This window comes from Brienomyrus brachyistius, chromosome 3, assembly GCF_023856365.1.
Source record: "Brienomyrus brachyistius isolate T26 chromosome 3, BBRACH_0.4, whole genome shotgun sequence".
Lineage (NCBI taxonomy): Eukaryota > Metazoa > Chordata > Actinopteri > Osteoglossiformes > Mormyridae > Brienomyrus > Brienomyrus brachyistius.
Window position 1 is genome coordinate 35048855 of NC_064535.1, and position 15714 is coordinate 35064568.

Consider the following 15714-nt stretch of genomic DNA (forward strand, 5'->3'; position numbering starts at 1 on the left):
CGTGGAGCCTCAGGCTGAGGGGTCCCCCAGACACGAGCTGGACGGCCCTTTAGCCTCAGTGTTCATCGTGTGTTCTGGTGTGTTTGTATCCATGTGTTTTTGTTTGCAGTCGTCCAGCGATCAAGGTCTTATTAAAGTATGCAGTAAAGTAGGCTGCTACTTCACGGGAATGCAGACGCCGCCCCTGGCTTATTGTCTCTCGAGGTGCACGATAAAAAGCGAGATCGCCGACTGATGTCTTTCGTTTGTACTCCAACCATGTTAAACCAAATTTTAACTATGCACTTATGATTTCATCCCTTTTTATCCTGAATATTAATTTATAAATTAAGTACAATTCGTTCTCAGTTTACATGTACAAATCTGTGCAGAGATTATTGTTTTTACTTTGGTTTGGTTTAACACTCCACACACTGTATGTATTTCAGTCATCCTTTATCACGAGTTTGGTTTCAGTTTGGGGTGGAGGCAGATGGCGGCAGATGGAGGCAGGCTCCATCTGGATATTTCTCAATATACGTACTTGGCCTTACTTATGTACTTTCATGCCCTTTTTACTTTATCTTCCATTGCCGAAGATCAGTTCCAATGCTAGGAACAGAAGTACGGAGGACGCTAAAAATCCCTGGATGTCATTCTTACTCTGCCCCAAATATCAATGTTTCAGTTGCATCCTTGGCAAATGGGAACAGTCCCATGATTCATTTCATCTGACGTTTGTTCCTGGGAGGCAAGTTAGCATTACCGGTCTTGCCAAGTACAATCTTCGCGTTCTTAGTATTGAGAAACAACCCCCTTCTGAAGCCCCCCTATGTGTGACCTCACCCCCGGCATGTGACTTCACCCGTGCCATGTGACCTTTCCCCCGCTATGTGACTTCACCCCTGCCATGTGACCTCACCCACTCCATGTGACCCTCTGTTCTTGGTGCTGTAATCAGCCATGGCCAGCCGTCAAGTGGACATCGCCACGCAAGGCTGGTTCATCGGTCTCATGTGTGCCATCGCGCTCCTCATCCTCGTGCTCCTCATCGTTTGCTTCATCAAGAGGAACAAAGGGGGAAAGTATCCAGGTAGGTGACCCCCCTGTATGGCCCGCCATGGCCGCCGGTCCTGAGTGGTCCATGACTGACTTTGCCGTCCCCCCAGTGAAAGAGAAGGAAGACGCGCATGCCGACCCAGAGATTCAGCCAATGAAGGACGATGACGGGACGTTTGGGGAGTACAGGTGAGAGTGTGACCGTGCCTCCCTCCCCCAGTGTTCACGCCCCCCCCCCCCCCCTTTCCTGCACCTCTGCACTGCGCCTCGGGCCTCTTCCTTCGTTGATGAGGAGTGTCCGTCTCCAACCTGCAGTTGTGCTTGAACTCGACCAGCCAGACTTTTGCTCCAGTGGAACTTTTGCCGACCCTCTCCAGTTGAAAGCACAAGCAGGCGGGATGGGTGGGACGGGCCGGCCTCGCTCACCGCGTTCTCTTAATGGACCAGCAGGGGGAGCCGCGCCGTCGCCACTTCTGGGAAGATGCTCCTCCCCGTGTTTCTGTTTCATTCCTCTGTGAAGCCCAGCGAGCCAAAACTGTCCCTCGTGCTGAGCAGCCAGCCTAGATAATGATTAATGCATAGAGTGCACACTCCTGTATACGTGGATGTTCTAATTAGTGGTGCAGAACTGAAAGCACCTGCCAGGATAACCAGCTCCCTGCTTCCGCATAGCTGCCTCTCCTCCTTCTCCTCACCTAAAAGCACTTTATTTCTGTTAAACTTGAGAATTTCCTGTTTTTTTTTAATGTGTCACCTTTTGAAAGCTGTGTGTGCAGTTTGGTGATTGTCCCTTTGATATCTTTCAGTATGCTGTGTAGTTGAATGACACCCCAAGCTCCTTCGCTGTGTAGTGCATGGCTAGAGACGTAAACGCAACTTTCTGTGACGGTACCGCTAGCGAGTGTAAGGTCTGTAGGGATCTGCATGTGCGTAACCTGGCATAACCGACACACATATTACAAATGCAGCAGTCTTTGGGTTCACATTGTTTTTGTAATATACAGGGAATTTAGCCTCAGTCCCCTAAGCAGTGATCTGAGCAGAAGGCACACTATCTCACTTCATGGTAGCGATTAAGAAACACGTTTTAACTAAGCATCATATTATATTTATATAGTGTTAGTTTGTTCTTGTCCGCTTTCGTCTGAAGTCCATGCTTGGCAGAATAGAAGCACACTTTTTTTATATCTTTTTATTTATTATTATTTAAATGAGCGAAGTGATTTTATGTATTTAAATCCCCTTGACTGCTTACTTTCCCTCCGAATCGTTATTTATTAACACCATCATTTCCCCTGGAAACAGGAATTCCAACTGCTTTCCAGCCAGCTGGTGTAGGGATGCCGTATTTGGAAATGGACGTGTGCGTTCACGTGCAGAATTCTGTTCTGGTTTCTGCTGGTGGATCTGTAATGATAATGGAAGTTACTGGAAATGGATAGTATGTAAGTGGCAGAAGCTGTGTGGTGAGTCTCATGTTGGGCATCAGCTCAGCCCAAACCACACGCCCATGTCATCAGCCCGCTTTTCATGCCAGCCCCAAGTCTCATCCGGCCAGGGTGTAGAAATTTCCGGACTGTTGGGGCTGAACAGGTCGCGGTCGTCTTACCCTAAGATGAACTCGTAGGCGAAGTCTCATTTGTTGCTGCAGGAGAGAAGGGCCCTTGGAAGGTAAAAAGGAATCTGTTAGGTGGCAAGTATTTCTCCGCCTCCTCGCTGCCCCACCATGGCGGGGGGGGGGGGGGGGCGGCTTCGTCCCCCAATATCTCTGCTGCTCAGAGAAGCCGGCGTCACGATCAAGGGATCTGCTGGTGCCCATTGTTCATTTACCGCCATCAACCATCAGCATCCTGGATCTGCGGCCAGTGGGCTGTATGCAAGGCCGCCCCCATCATACTGCCTGTCCTCACGCTTCTCTCCATCTGCCTGTTCGATTCGCACCATGGTCTCGGTCCTGTTGTTTTCATCGTCACCCGAGTGTGGAGGGAGGGCCGCTTCCCGGGAACCCAGCGACATCCTGAATTCCTGGCTCCCTCCCACTCCATGCTTTGCCTTAGAGGGGGGTCTGGGCATGCTCGGAGCACGACTCCCATGCCCGGGTGAGGGTGGGGTCATCCCAGGTTCAACAGGATCTATTTATCAACTCTGATTCAACGAAAACACAGAAGTGAGACAGTGAAAGTAGGTGCGTTTCCCTAAGGGAACTGCCAGTGCACGACTTAGATGGCTTGTAAGTCACATATAAGATATTTTAATGTAATTATGATGATGTCGTGCAAGTAATGAAAATGGGAACGATTAGTTAGGGAATTTGTTGATGACAGAATCTAATCCTGGATCAGTTGCTTCACTGGAAAGACACCCTCTAATTCAAGTTATTGCCACGGAAGTCGTGTCGTCTGACGTCTTTATGAGGGAAGAACATGTGTACGTGTGTATGTTATGCTTAATTAGCATGTGTTTTTTTTTGTGTTTGACATTTTTTCTCCATCACAGAAAGCAAACTAATCCCTTAGGACATGTCACCCTTCCTGTCACCTGTAACCCCTGCATGTTATTTTCTCCTAGTGACACTGAGGACCATAAACCGTTAAAAGGAAGCCTCACCCCTCCCAATGGGACAATAAGGAAGGAGGACAGTGATGACAGTTTAGTTGACTACGGGGAAGGCGGAGACGGACAGTTCAACGAAGACGGCTCATTTATCGGACAGTATAGCGGGAAGAGGGAGAGGGACGTGGTCGAGTGTGACCGCAGTTCGGAGGCACCCTCCCCCGTCAATGCCATGAACTCCTTCGTGTAACCTGGACCGTAGGAAGACACACAGGCCGTCCCACTGCACTGTGACGACCCAGCTGCCCCTCCCCCTTCACACACGTCACATGCACACTACTGTCCAATCAGACACGGGCGGAGTGCTTAGAGAACAGGGCTGCGGCCTCCTCGACCATGGGTAGGAGGGCACGGATGAGGAAGCTTTTTCTTATTTGCCGAAATTAAAATTGGCGCTCCGCTTGCATTAAAGCCAGATATGATAAGCTTCTAATATACTGCATGGGTATAATAGTCATCTAGAGTGCGTTATAACACAGGAATAATGCTGCATATAACCTGGAGGCAGTGAGACGCTTATGACTGCACACTGTCCTTCGGAATTACCAAACATGCCTTCCGAGTTCTTATCGTTTTCTTTGTCAAAGTGTTACCTTGGTATTACATAGAAAAGGCTTTAATGTCTCGGGGACGATGTTGCGAAAAATGACTAAATGTATAGCTTCCGTTGTTATGTCGTTTTTGCAAGACAGGTACTGTTTATATATAATTGCAAAAAAGATGGACTGCAAATGAAGAATGTGTGTTTATGAGCTGGACTGGAATACCTTGTGTTCACCCTTTTCGCATTTAACCACTTCAGCATTTGTAAGCAAACGCAGACCCAACCGATTTCAGGGGTTCCAGTTAATTTATGTGCTTTTTAAAAAAAAAATTCCATGTGTGTCATTTCTTTTTATACATCAAGCATTTTTTTGTCGCAATTGCACTAATGCAGGGGAGAGCATCGCACTGCATGTCAGTGTCGCGGCAGCTCATGTCCATCCCTCCCCCCCCTCACACAGTCACATGCACATGTGTCACCGCGTCTGCAGTGCCCCCGCGCCTGGTGGCGGCTGCTGCTCTGGGGCAGGACCCGCTGCCCTCAGGCAGGGCATCCATGCTTTTCACCTTCACAGGACGAGGGGCGGAGGAACACGGTCAGCAAGGAGCGCCGTTAGCAAACGACAATACTGTAGTTAATGTGCCTCCATCCTAATCATTGCTTTTTGCATGAAGTTTATTAAAACTTGCAGAATACTTGCTATTTAGGGACAGGAAATTCAGGTTCCAACTATAACCGAACTCTACGAAAGGCTCTGTTGTCATTTATAAAGTGGTGTTTTTCTTTATTTTTTATTTTCTAGGCTTGTTTCCTCATCTGCCTGCAAAAGAGAGTTTAGCAGGCATAGTCGTGTAACCTGCCCTAAAGAGGCAGGACCTTTTCTTAATGTTTAGAATGCCGGGGGTATCGGATTTCCATGATTTTGGGTCTTCATAACTTGCATCAAGTTTTAAGTTCACTATGCTTTTGTGAGTAGGTGTCCTGTGGAATTTGTAAGTTTCCTAATAGATGGCAGGACTGCAAGCCGGAGCAGGAGGTCAAAATGTGTATAAATGTGTACAGGGTGGCAGGACTGTCTGGGTGCATCGTAATAAACGTGTCAAATCTTCATTAGAGTTTCATTTGCTGTGAATTGTATTCGTTTGTAAGGCGAGTCATTCTCAGCCTTATATCCGGGCAGAATAAGCACATGAGTTTCAGGTCTGACCACCACAACTGTGTGTTTGATGACTCATGAACATTCATGTGATTGAAATATGAAAACCCATGCAGTTCCAGCAAGGCTGGAGACACGTGCGGGCAGGATCCCAGGTACGTGCCTGATGGTAGGGTCCTGGGAACGAGGGCAGCACGCTGGGCCACCGAGGAACCATATGTGTGCCGGAAGGATGGCAATATCATCGCAGAAGACTTTGTATTTTAATTGAAAATAAATGTTGGTTTCAAGATTTCACTAAATTGTTGGATGCCTTAGTTTTATTGAGCATAACTTTGAAATGCATAAACAGCCACTTATTTCCTGAAGTAAAACTGGGCTTTTTTGACCCACCATTTAGGGTTAGGGTTACATTAATAGTTACTTAGCTAAAACTGTACAAGGACCTGGGGAAAACATGACTCAAATTGATAAATTCTTTGGCACTTATTAAAAACTGAATCATGGCAAGCTGTGCATTAATGAACTCACTCTCTCTCTCTGTGTGTGTGTGTGTGTGTGTGTGTGTGTGTGTGTGTGTGTGTGTTTGGGTGAGAAAACACAGATTCGGTTATTACAAAGGCAAATGTCACCCATCTTCCCACTTAGGCCCAACCTGCCATAACAAAGGGCTGCAAAGAAAATGACTCCGGCAGCGAGATGTCATCACCAGCTCACGGTTCACTGGGGCTGGGGGTGGGGCTGCTCCTGGGATGTAAAGCACATCGGAGCCATTGACAGGCTTCATCTGTTTCTGGGCTTCATGGTTATTTGTAGCCAAACACACAGGCATCTCTGTAAGGGCCAGAGCCATCCTCCACATGCATGTAATGAAACAGAATTTTATGGAAAGGTGAAGACCTGTCTCTCGCATATGATTATGCTACGTCATCAGCTGAAATGGACTGCATGCGATCAAACTGATTGGCTGCATTGCACACAAAGACTGGACTTTTTTTGTACAGATTGTCTATCTAGGCACAGGTTTTAAGGTATACTCTGACTAAAAAACAAGAAATCAAAACAACATTAAAGGCATCATCTTAATTTCAACTAGTCAGTATTTTATAGCCCACTTTGTGGCAGAATTACACTAAATTTACTTCGGTTTGTTCTCTTTCACCTCATTTTCATCAGAAATGCAAATTGAGATCTTGATAGCAAAGAAAATTCTGAGCCTTCCATGATTTAGATGTATTTAAAATGCCAGATGTTTCACCAACTGCAAAAAGGCACTGGGATTACATTTAGAGTAAAACAATGAATTTGCATTATTTTCCACGAGCCATACGACATTGAATAAAGTACACATTGACTTGCAAATGAGACAGTTTTGATAAGTGTTTTTGTGAAATGTTTCATGCGTAACGGCACCTGCGGAACCTAATAACGTTAAATTCTTACATACTGCTGCCATCTAGTGTTTGCAAAAAGAAAAATCTATCGTGCACGTTAGAAAATATCACTGACGGATTATACGAACTTCATTGTCATTCACATGATTACATTTAATACTACGGGCCATTTGTGATTCGCATGTATGTGTAAATTCAAACATTTACAATTAGACTCTAATGATTGTCGTTAAAGGTATTGGAGTATAATTCTGTTATTTACCATAACATGAAACAACGTATTACGGTTTAATAAATACTTCTCGGCTATACGCGTCTGATCAGCATTTTAACATAATTCAACAATTCCAGCTCATCATATCTTTTCACCGCCCAGCAGGAGTCCGTTTAGCAATAACACTATGTAATTTAATTAGTGTGCTGCTTCCCCTTGAAATATCCACATGCCCATAAAACCCATTAAATATTCACCCCGTATCTCTTCGCACTGGCTTTTCCCTCCAGAGAAAACGAAATGAGCCCCTGACTGATCCCAGCGGCTGCATTAGCGCGCTGTGCCGCTGAGCCTCGCGGACGTTTTCCGGCCAGAATCCCCTTTCTCCAGCCCTCCCATCAAAAACAGGAGTGTCCACGGGCATTTCCATTGCTGCCATCTTCAGGAACATCCAGGCTTTTCTCGTGAACAAATGCGAAAGATCTGTTGCACCGTTTGAAAATAACAGCTGGACACCTTGAATCTGACAGCCTGACACAGGAGACATCCACGATTTTACCATTATACTGAGCAACCAAAGCAAAACCATCTGCAGGTTATACATGAAAAGACAAATGACGGAGAGAAAAAGTGTCCAGCTGATCTCTGTGGGGGGCCTCACACGCAAGCTTTATTTAATGTTAGGGCCTTGTGCCTTTGATCTGGTACTAATACATCGCAACCCGTCTCATTCATTACTGCACTGCGGATTACAGCCACCATCCCTAAGGATCGTGACATGACGCTGCCCCACCCCCAACTTCACTCCTCTGCGTCTATCACCTACCCCACCCCCCAGACCCGTAACACTGATATTCTTCTTTAATGTAATTTTATTTTATTGTACAATGCCCTATCACAGGCCTGATCCACAGTCTCCTCGTTTGGTTAAGCCTTTTCGGATACCTGTGCAGGGCACTCGATGATCACACTTTCCACTAACCTTCGTGTTTCATACTTTGTAGTCACCATGAGATCTATATTGAAAAAGTAAGTCACACTGAACCACTTTCAACAACCTCATCTTTATACAGATTAAGATATTTTCACTGATTATTAACTCATTATCTCAGTTTTCGCTATTACTAAGTGTCTCGTCGGTTGTCTTCACTGTCCATCAAATAATTATTGTTATATTTAGTTATTATTACACAGTTCGCGTCTCTGCAATGTCTTTTGGGCGTATAAAGCGAATCCGCCACAGACTGACTGGTCAGAGATAAACGGCACAAAGCGGACGTCGTTCGGCTGCTGCGTGCAGGATGGCATCGCCGCCACCACCCGGAGGCATGACAGCCGGGGGCGGCACAAAGCATCCCGTTTATCGGCTTATTTTCATTCCCTAATGCCCTATGGGCCGTAGCTCGATTTAGTTTTAATTTTATTTGAATAAAATTGCATAAGCACGCCATACGCCCAACATCCTCTCTGCATAGAATAGTACTTCTATGTACATAAATATAATCCTTAAAAATAAAACAAATATAAAGGCATATTGAAAATACATATAGAGCCCTAGACGTTTATGTATGTCATATGCATTGCTATTACACACATGTATATACACACACGGATGGATTTTGAGAAGGGAAAGAGATCAGCGAGTCTACCGCGCACACGGCCGCGTCCCCGCCTCCAATGGCCGCGGCGCGAGCGCCCCCTAGCGCGTGAAGAGCGAGCCGGTCGCCAATGCGCTGCTGCGAGCGGCGCTGATGCTGCTCCGGCTCCCATGTCTGGGGAGGTACCAGCGACCCAGGTGTGCCGAGCGGACGACTGAGAGGCACAGCCCGGCTCAGCGGGTAAGCAGGGCGACGCCGCCTCTCCGCTTTTTATTACCTTATTTTATTATAAAGGCTCGTCTCCCGGCTGAAATTGAGGTTTTTAGCGGCGGGCGAGAGACGCTGGCAGGCGGGCGAGAGCCGTGGTCCGCGGTACCGCAATGCAGAAGCTGTATTATCTCATCACTCCGGCTTCTCACTTTACTCGTTGTTTGTGCTCTTTAGTGTAAAATCATGTTAAAAGCGACGCCCGGGCCCCCAGCCCAATTTCGCGTTTTTTTGTCCCGTATATTTAGAGGACATCAGGCTCCGGCTCCAAAGGCGTTAATGATTGTTGCTTTTCAGTCGGTCACGCACAAGTGTGATTTAAAACGGTCAATACGCTGATATTCTTAATAACTTGACAACGGACGTGGGAACATGTCATTTAATGAAAGGTTTAGGCTTGAATAGCATTGTGTTTAAGCAATTATTGAGCAGTGCTTTTCGCGTAGGCTACGTGCAAATGCTGACATTGCGAGTCGTGCAGAGACAGTAAGACATGAGATGTGACATGAGCCTGAAGTGTCCGAATGTCCGGCTTCAAGCGAAACCGGGGGGCCGCCTTTGGGCGCCGGCATGCGTTGTGGCTCTGAGGGGTGTGACAGAGTAACCCGGCTGCGGGTGCGCGCCGCTCATTCACAGGAGCCCAGATGAGTGGTGACTGGCAGGGCTGATCCGAAGGGTGTTGTCCCTGAGCACCGGGGACTCAAAACAACACACAGCGGCACACACGAATAACTGGCGGGGGCGTATGACCTTTCTGTGGAGGATTAACTTAAGGGGGCTGAAATCATCATTAAATCCTGCAAACAACACTCGCAGTAAAGTGTAATCCTTAAAAATCCTTAAGCGTCTTCTACTAGATGCCATATGTATATGTGTACATGCCTTAATAAATACATTCGTCATTATGCATCCTCTTATGGTGAAATTTAACCACAAATCCTGTGTATGTTTGCAGTGCAGCCCTGATTCTGCTCTGCCCAGAGTCAGTGATTTAAATATGTGAGGTATACGCCTTTGTTTGTAATGTTTGGGAAACTGGAAGCCTGGATAGCACCTGGGGGAGCTTAATCCCCTGCATGTCTGCCTGAGGACCCCTGGGGGGCTTCCCGGGTATCAGAGAATGCGCTTTTTAATCCCACGGGGGCTTTTCTGGGCCCCTTGTCAGCTTCTTGTTTATTTGCCCGTCTGACATGCTCCCTTTTTGCCGGTTGTCCTTGGCCCCTTTTAGGGCTGTGGCATGGGGGGTGGGGGGTGTTGGGGACACGCTTTGTATGGCCCTCCGCTGCACTTCTTTCTTACCTTTAACGGCCTTGGCGTTGCAGACTGGGCTCAGCCGTGCCTCAGCTCGGCCTCTCTCACCTCCTTTCTGCTTATGTGTGTGGAGAAGCAGCCTGACAGCAGCCTGCACTGACGAGACCAGGATCACTGGCCATTTCATCCACTTTCCCATTTGATGGTGGCCTGGGGGGGGGGTAACTCTTTGTTATCCTCTCTTTCCTTTTAATGGGGGTTTTCCCACTTGAGCCCTCATTATCTAAGCATGTAATGAGAACGCCGGTCATATTTGCATGCTGACAAGTGGAAGCCAGTCTTCAGAAGGTGACCCACATAATGTTCATTGAGCTGTCACATCATCATTATATGTTACATACACTCAGTGGCCACTTTATTAGGACCACCTAGGTAGCACTGAGTAGGACTCACTTTATTAGGAAAATCTAGCTAGTGCCGGGTAGGACCCACTTTATTAAGTACACCTAGCTAGTACCAGATAGGACCCATTTTATTAGGAACATCTAGCTAGTACTGGGTAGGACCCCACCAGGTAGGATCATTTAGGATAAAAGTGCTAAATAAAATGTCAGTGAGAGTCTCTGCAGGCTATATAACCCGTGTCAGAGTCAGCACCCGTCTGTCCGAGTCTTTCATGTCTCCTCCCCATTTGGCCAGCAGATGTCACTGGCCATCCTGTCCGCCCGCGTTATCAAAGTCTTCAGTGTGTTTTTCCTGCTCCCTAGATGGCCACATGGCTCAATGAGCTGAGCATGTGGCTACCTGTAAACCACTCAGCTGTTTGTTCAAATTCTGCCTCCGCTATTTTTGTATATTTCGTTCCCCAGTGTTTCATTCGTATCAGTTTTCTAGTTCCTGTGATTTGTATTCGGTTTGGTTTTTTGCTTTGTGCCTGTGGTTGTATTTTACCTGTCTGTTATTCCCCTAGTCTTAGATTCTGTTTCTTTGACTTCATGATTCAGTTTTATTAGTTTCACCTGTTGCCCGTTTTACCAGCCCATGTTAATTGTTTTCACCTGTCCTGCGTTATTCTTGTTATCCCTCAGTATTTAAGTTCCAGCCTTAGCTCAGTTCCCCAATGGGTCATTGTGTTTCATGTGCTGTTCGGTAGGTGTTTGAGAATGTTAGAAGTTTCCCTGTGTTTTTTTTTTTTGCGCATTTTATTCTGCCTGCTCTTTGTTTCCCTAGTGGTTAGTCTTTGTTTTTCCCTATTTGCTTATTGACCCCTCATTGTCCGTTTTGTTTTGTAGTGCTCCTCATGTTTCTAGTTCTGTTAATAAAGCCCTATGTTACTAGAGGTATCAGTGGATTGTCCACCTTCTTCCCAGCCTGCACTATGTCATGCCCCTGTGCCAGAACTACCTGAGGCCTTGACAGCCCGTCAGTGTACAGTTTTCTGATGTTTCACCTGGTCCAGTGAGAGCTCGGTGGATGTGAGTCACTGCCGTGATAAAGTGAGAGTGGAACTTGGAGCAGATGATTGACAGCTGTGGCCTTTGCCGGTACCAGGGGCCGGGGGGCACTGGCCCACTTTGGAGGAAGGTGTTGATTGTGTCTCCTGGGTCAGGACTGGGTGGCATTGCTGAGAGCTGGAAGTGCAAAGTGACATTCAAAAGTTTGAGCTTAGGCCTAGCTTGGCTGTTGGACAGGCAGAGAGCATCATGGTCTTCAGTATTTTGCTCAGGGTTCGAGTACTTGCCCTCACGTTCTCAGCGGTAATTGGCACTTATTGGAGCCATTATCAATAGGATGAATTTCATGAAGTCAGAGCCTTGTGAGGATCCCATCAGTCTGGATGAAGCCTGGATCTCCGTGATCCGGAGTCCCGGGAAGGGATTCATCATTTGATTCCTTGTAGAGGGTGGGGGGAAGGATTGACATGAACGGAAAGAGGCACTTTGGCAGGAGAGAAAACTGGCAAAAATCACAAACTGAACATGCTTGGAAACGAAATACATGTGAGGGGTCGAGGTGTCTGAGACAGTCAGGGATACGGGGCCAGAATAAAACCCACCTCCCATTCCTGAAGACCACCTGCCCTCTATCCAATAATCCTCTCTTCCCCGCATTGACGCTGAGGCTTTCATTGCCGTACACATATTTGCACACGTGAGTTGCATTCTGGGGGTTTCTTGCAGAGCCTCCGGGCCCCTCTCTTATCACAGCTCTGCAGTCGGCACATAAACTCCTCTCACGTTTCATTCATTTACATTCCCTCCAGCTCGCTCGGCTCATAGGCGAGGATACAGCAGCCTCTATCGTGACAGCGGTGATTTCCAGCCGAGCAAAGCTGAAGTGAAGCTGTATGTGCCATTCGTACAGATACACGGCAGTGTTTCCGTTTCCGCATATCCCATCATGCTCTCCTTTTGAAGGCATACACACACCCACACAAAAGTTGGAGTGAAGCGGGGCTCAAGGCAAAGTGATTATCCTGATCATAGGATTCAAACTGGCAACCTTCCTATCACAGAGACATAGGCCTGACCTACTGAGCCACAAACAAGATAGGGTTCAGATCTTTGTCATCCTGTAGTTCCGTGTCTTAGCTTGTGTCCCCGGTGTGTAGCAGAGGGCCCCTTGATGCACGCCCGAATGGTTTTTCTTTTCAAAGATCACACAACTGTGTCTGATTTAATTCTGCCTGATGAATGTGATCCTTGTATACCAGCGATGGTCATCTGACCTGTGAGTACAAATGACACAGGAAATCCGTCGGTAGGTTACTGCTGGTATCAGAAGAGGCATACGGGCACAAGTTTGAATGAATGAGAAGTCGCCACACGCTTGAATATCGACTCAGACTTCGACGTCATGGGTTCAGGGCTTACCGCACCAGTGGTTCCCATAAACTATGCCTTACTGGCAGGAAATTTCCCACAATCCTCAGCAGAATGACTCATAGCTTTGTGTTTATCGCTTTTGGTTGGTTTGTCCAATTTCTGGCAGACAATCGGAGCCTTTATCTCGACCTGCCAGTTATGTGGAAAACTGAGGTACTTTGCCTAGAATGCATTAAATAATTGATCACAATATTACTCTAAGCTTCATATCTGCCAAATGGATCCTGTTTGCACATTACCACATTAGAGCCATTAAGGTAATGTAGGTATATTAGGCTTAAAACACTTTTAGAGAACAGGATGGATGTGAGTCCGGTGCCGTGGCAGGCAGGCAGGTAGGTGATGGGGTCGACAGGCAGCTTTCCGGCGTGATGGTGGTGAAGCTCATTCTGCATAGCTGGTCTCCCGGTGCTGCCCATGGCAGCCTGGCAAATGCGTAAACGCCGTGGCCTGGCCCCGTCTGAGCACAGCTATCATCGTGTGCCACCTGAGTGCCAGTGAGGCTGAACGGGATTGACAGTCTGTCTTCTAAACTCACTCGCTGCCGGTTTTTAATTATAATTGGGCAATGTGATGATTTGTAATCGTATCGATGTCCAACAGAAGCAAATGTGTGTAGTTATTATGAGGATAATAAATCGAGTCAATGGGGAAACTGATCCCCATTAACAGGAATTATAATTATTATATAATCTCCACATCCATGGTATCAGACCTGATGTAATCCATCCATCCTTCCATCCATCGATCCATCCATGCATCTTCTAACCGCTTGTCTTGGTCATGGTTGCAGGATCTATATATTTTTTCTATATAATAAGGGTAAGTAATAAGTGGAAATATGACATGTGTTTGTTCACTTAGAGATGGTTTGAATTCACTAAAATCTCAAAGCTTTAAACTGAGCTGTGGACTTTTCAGCCCTGTGATGGACTGTAATCCCATCCAAGGTGTCCCCTACCCTGTGATGGACTGTAATCCCATCCAAGGGGTCCCCTGCCTTGTGTCCTGTGATGGACTGTAATCCCATTCAAGGGGTCACCTGCCTTGTGTCCTGTTATGGACTGTAATCCCATCCAAGGGGTCCCCTGCCATGGGCCTTGTACCCAGGCCACTGGCTCTCCAGTTAGAAGACAGATTGATGGATGGTTTCTTGTTAGCTTGTCTCCTCATTAACATGAACTATGACGATTAGCCAAATTTGCCTGTCAAGTTTATGTGGGATGTCAGTAGAGGCTTACAAATGCTTTCTGCTGCTTGAGTCTGAGCAGTCGAGCTATAAGGGACATTAATCTTTGACAGAAATGAGCGTTCCGCTTTTTGCCGCCCAGCTCGTGTTGGGAATAAGTAGGACTCACGGAGATAGGATCCTCGCTGCAGTTGGGATTTTCAAAACACTCATCCATGCAAATGTATTCACGTCCCAAACACATCTGCCACGGCTGTCTGCCGTTTTGATTTCTCTCTGTATTTTGCAACTAGATAATTGCTAACCTGTTAATGGAGCAGGCGGCTAGAGTGTCTGCCATCTGCATGTTTCCTGTTGCACATTCTCCCTCTTATCCCCTGTTGCACGTGCTCCCTCATGTCCTCTGTTGCACCTTCTCCCTCTTGTCCCCTGTTGCACATCCTCCCTCATGTATTCCTTGTTACGTATTCTGTCTTGCATGTCCCCGGTCGTTTGTTCTGTCTTGCATGTCCCCGGTCGTTTGTTATGTCTTGCATGTCCCCAGTTGTGTTTTCCCTTCATTCTGTCCATCTCATGTTCTTCTTTACCTGTGCATCTCAGGAGTGGAAATGCACAAATGGCAGTTTGATTTAAAAAAATTTGAATTCACACTTACTGCTAACTTTCAGAGTATGGAAAAGATTAGCAGTCTCACAGATTCTTGCAGTAAGTTTCCTTTTTAATCTGCATCATATTTGAAAGCTTGGAGCACTCAATCTCTCCATCTTTCCACCTTTCCATCTGGAAAAGAAGCCAAAGACCCTTTTAGTGGGACCATTAATATCTGATGCTGTGTCTGAAGCTAATGCGCTTCTGCCTGGAACGACTCCTGGCTCATTCCTGTCCGGAAAACTGTGTAAATGCTGCAGTGCAGGGGGGCCACTGGGACCCCGGCATGCACTCGACGAAGCCCAAGTGTGCCTGCTCTCTGTTCAGCTGGCAGTGCACCTCCTGGATCCTCCTTGTCCCCTTTGGATGATGTCATAAGCAGAATGGCTCACACTTCCATGTCTGTGGGTGGGGATGTTCTTCCCGTGTTTATGTGGCTTTGTTTAGAGCTGTATGAACATTCTTGATGCGGTTCATATTCATCTGCCTACAGCATTTCTGTAATAACAAAGTGACGGGCTCACAGTGACCAGCTCAGACCTTCAGGCTACGGGGGGGGGGGGGGGCATCACTGTTCACTGCTCTGTTTGGAGCTGAGCCACATGTGGTGGGCGGTCCGCCCATGCCATGGCAACGACCCCCACGTTGCCATGGCGACAACCCCAGCACTGCCACATGCAATCAGCATAGCAGAGGCCCTATGGCTGCAGGGTTTACGTTTCATTGGGCTGGTGGATAGTTAGTTGAATGAGTGACTTAAGTAAACAGTGACAGTTAAGTGTTTTAAACGAATAAGGGGAGGTGGGTTTTATTTCTGCTGAAACTGATTTAACCCAGTGCTGGGGTAGGGTCTGGATGGTCCCTAGAGCAGATGTTGAGTCACATGACAGAGGGCATCATTATCACAATGACGTAGC

The 15714-nt window shown here is 47.0% G+C and overlaps 2 protein-coding genes across 15 annotated transcripts in view; both read left to right on the forward strand.

Moving 5' to 3' along the window:
* Window positions 1–5653, forward strand: part of LOC125739022 (neuronal cell adhesion molecule-like) — a 59179-nt gene extending 53526 nt beyond the window's left edge. For 13 of the 14 annotated variants that reach the window (XM_049008637.1, XM_049008644.1, XM_049008648.1 and 10 more), the window contains 3 exons: window positions 941–1072; window positions 1149–1227; window positions 3607–5653. In XM_049008637.1, the coding sequence (XP_048864594.1) occupies window positions 941–1072; window positions 1149–1227; window positions 3607–3841 (446 nt within the window). In that variant the 3' untranslated portion in view covers window positions 3842–5653. Of the gene's footprint in view, window positions 1–940; window positions 1073–1148; window positions 1228–1353 lie in introns of all 14 variants that reach the window. The other variant, XM_049008647.1, reaches the window with a different exon arrangement.
* Window positions 5654–8685: 3032 nt separating this feature from the next.
* LOC125739130 (contactin-1a-like) overlaps window positions 8686–15714 on the forward strand; it is a 51825-nt gene continuing 44796 nt past the window's right edge. The window contains exon 1 of the mRNA XM_049008932.1: window positions 8686–8797. Coding sequence (XP_048864889.1) covers window positions 8711–8797 — 87 coding nt within the window. The 5' untranslated portion in view covers window positions 8686–8710. The remainder of the gene's footprint in view (window positions 8798–15714) is intronic.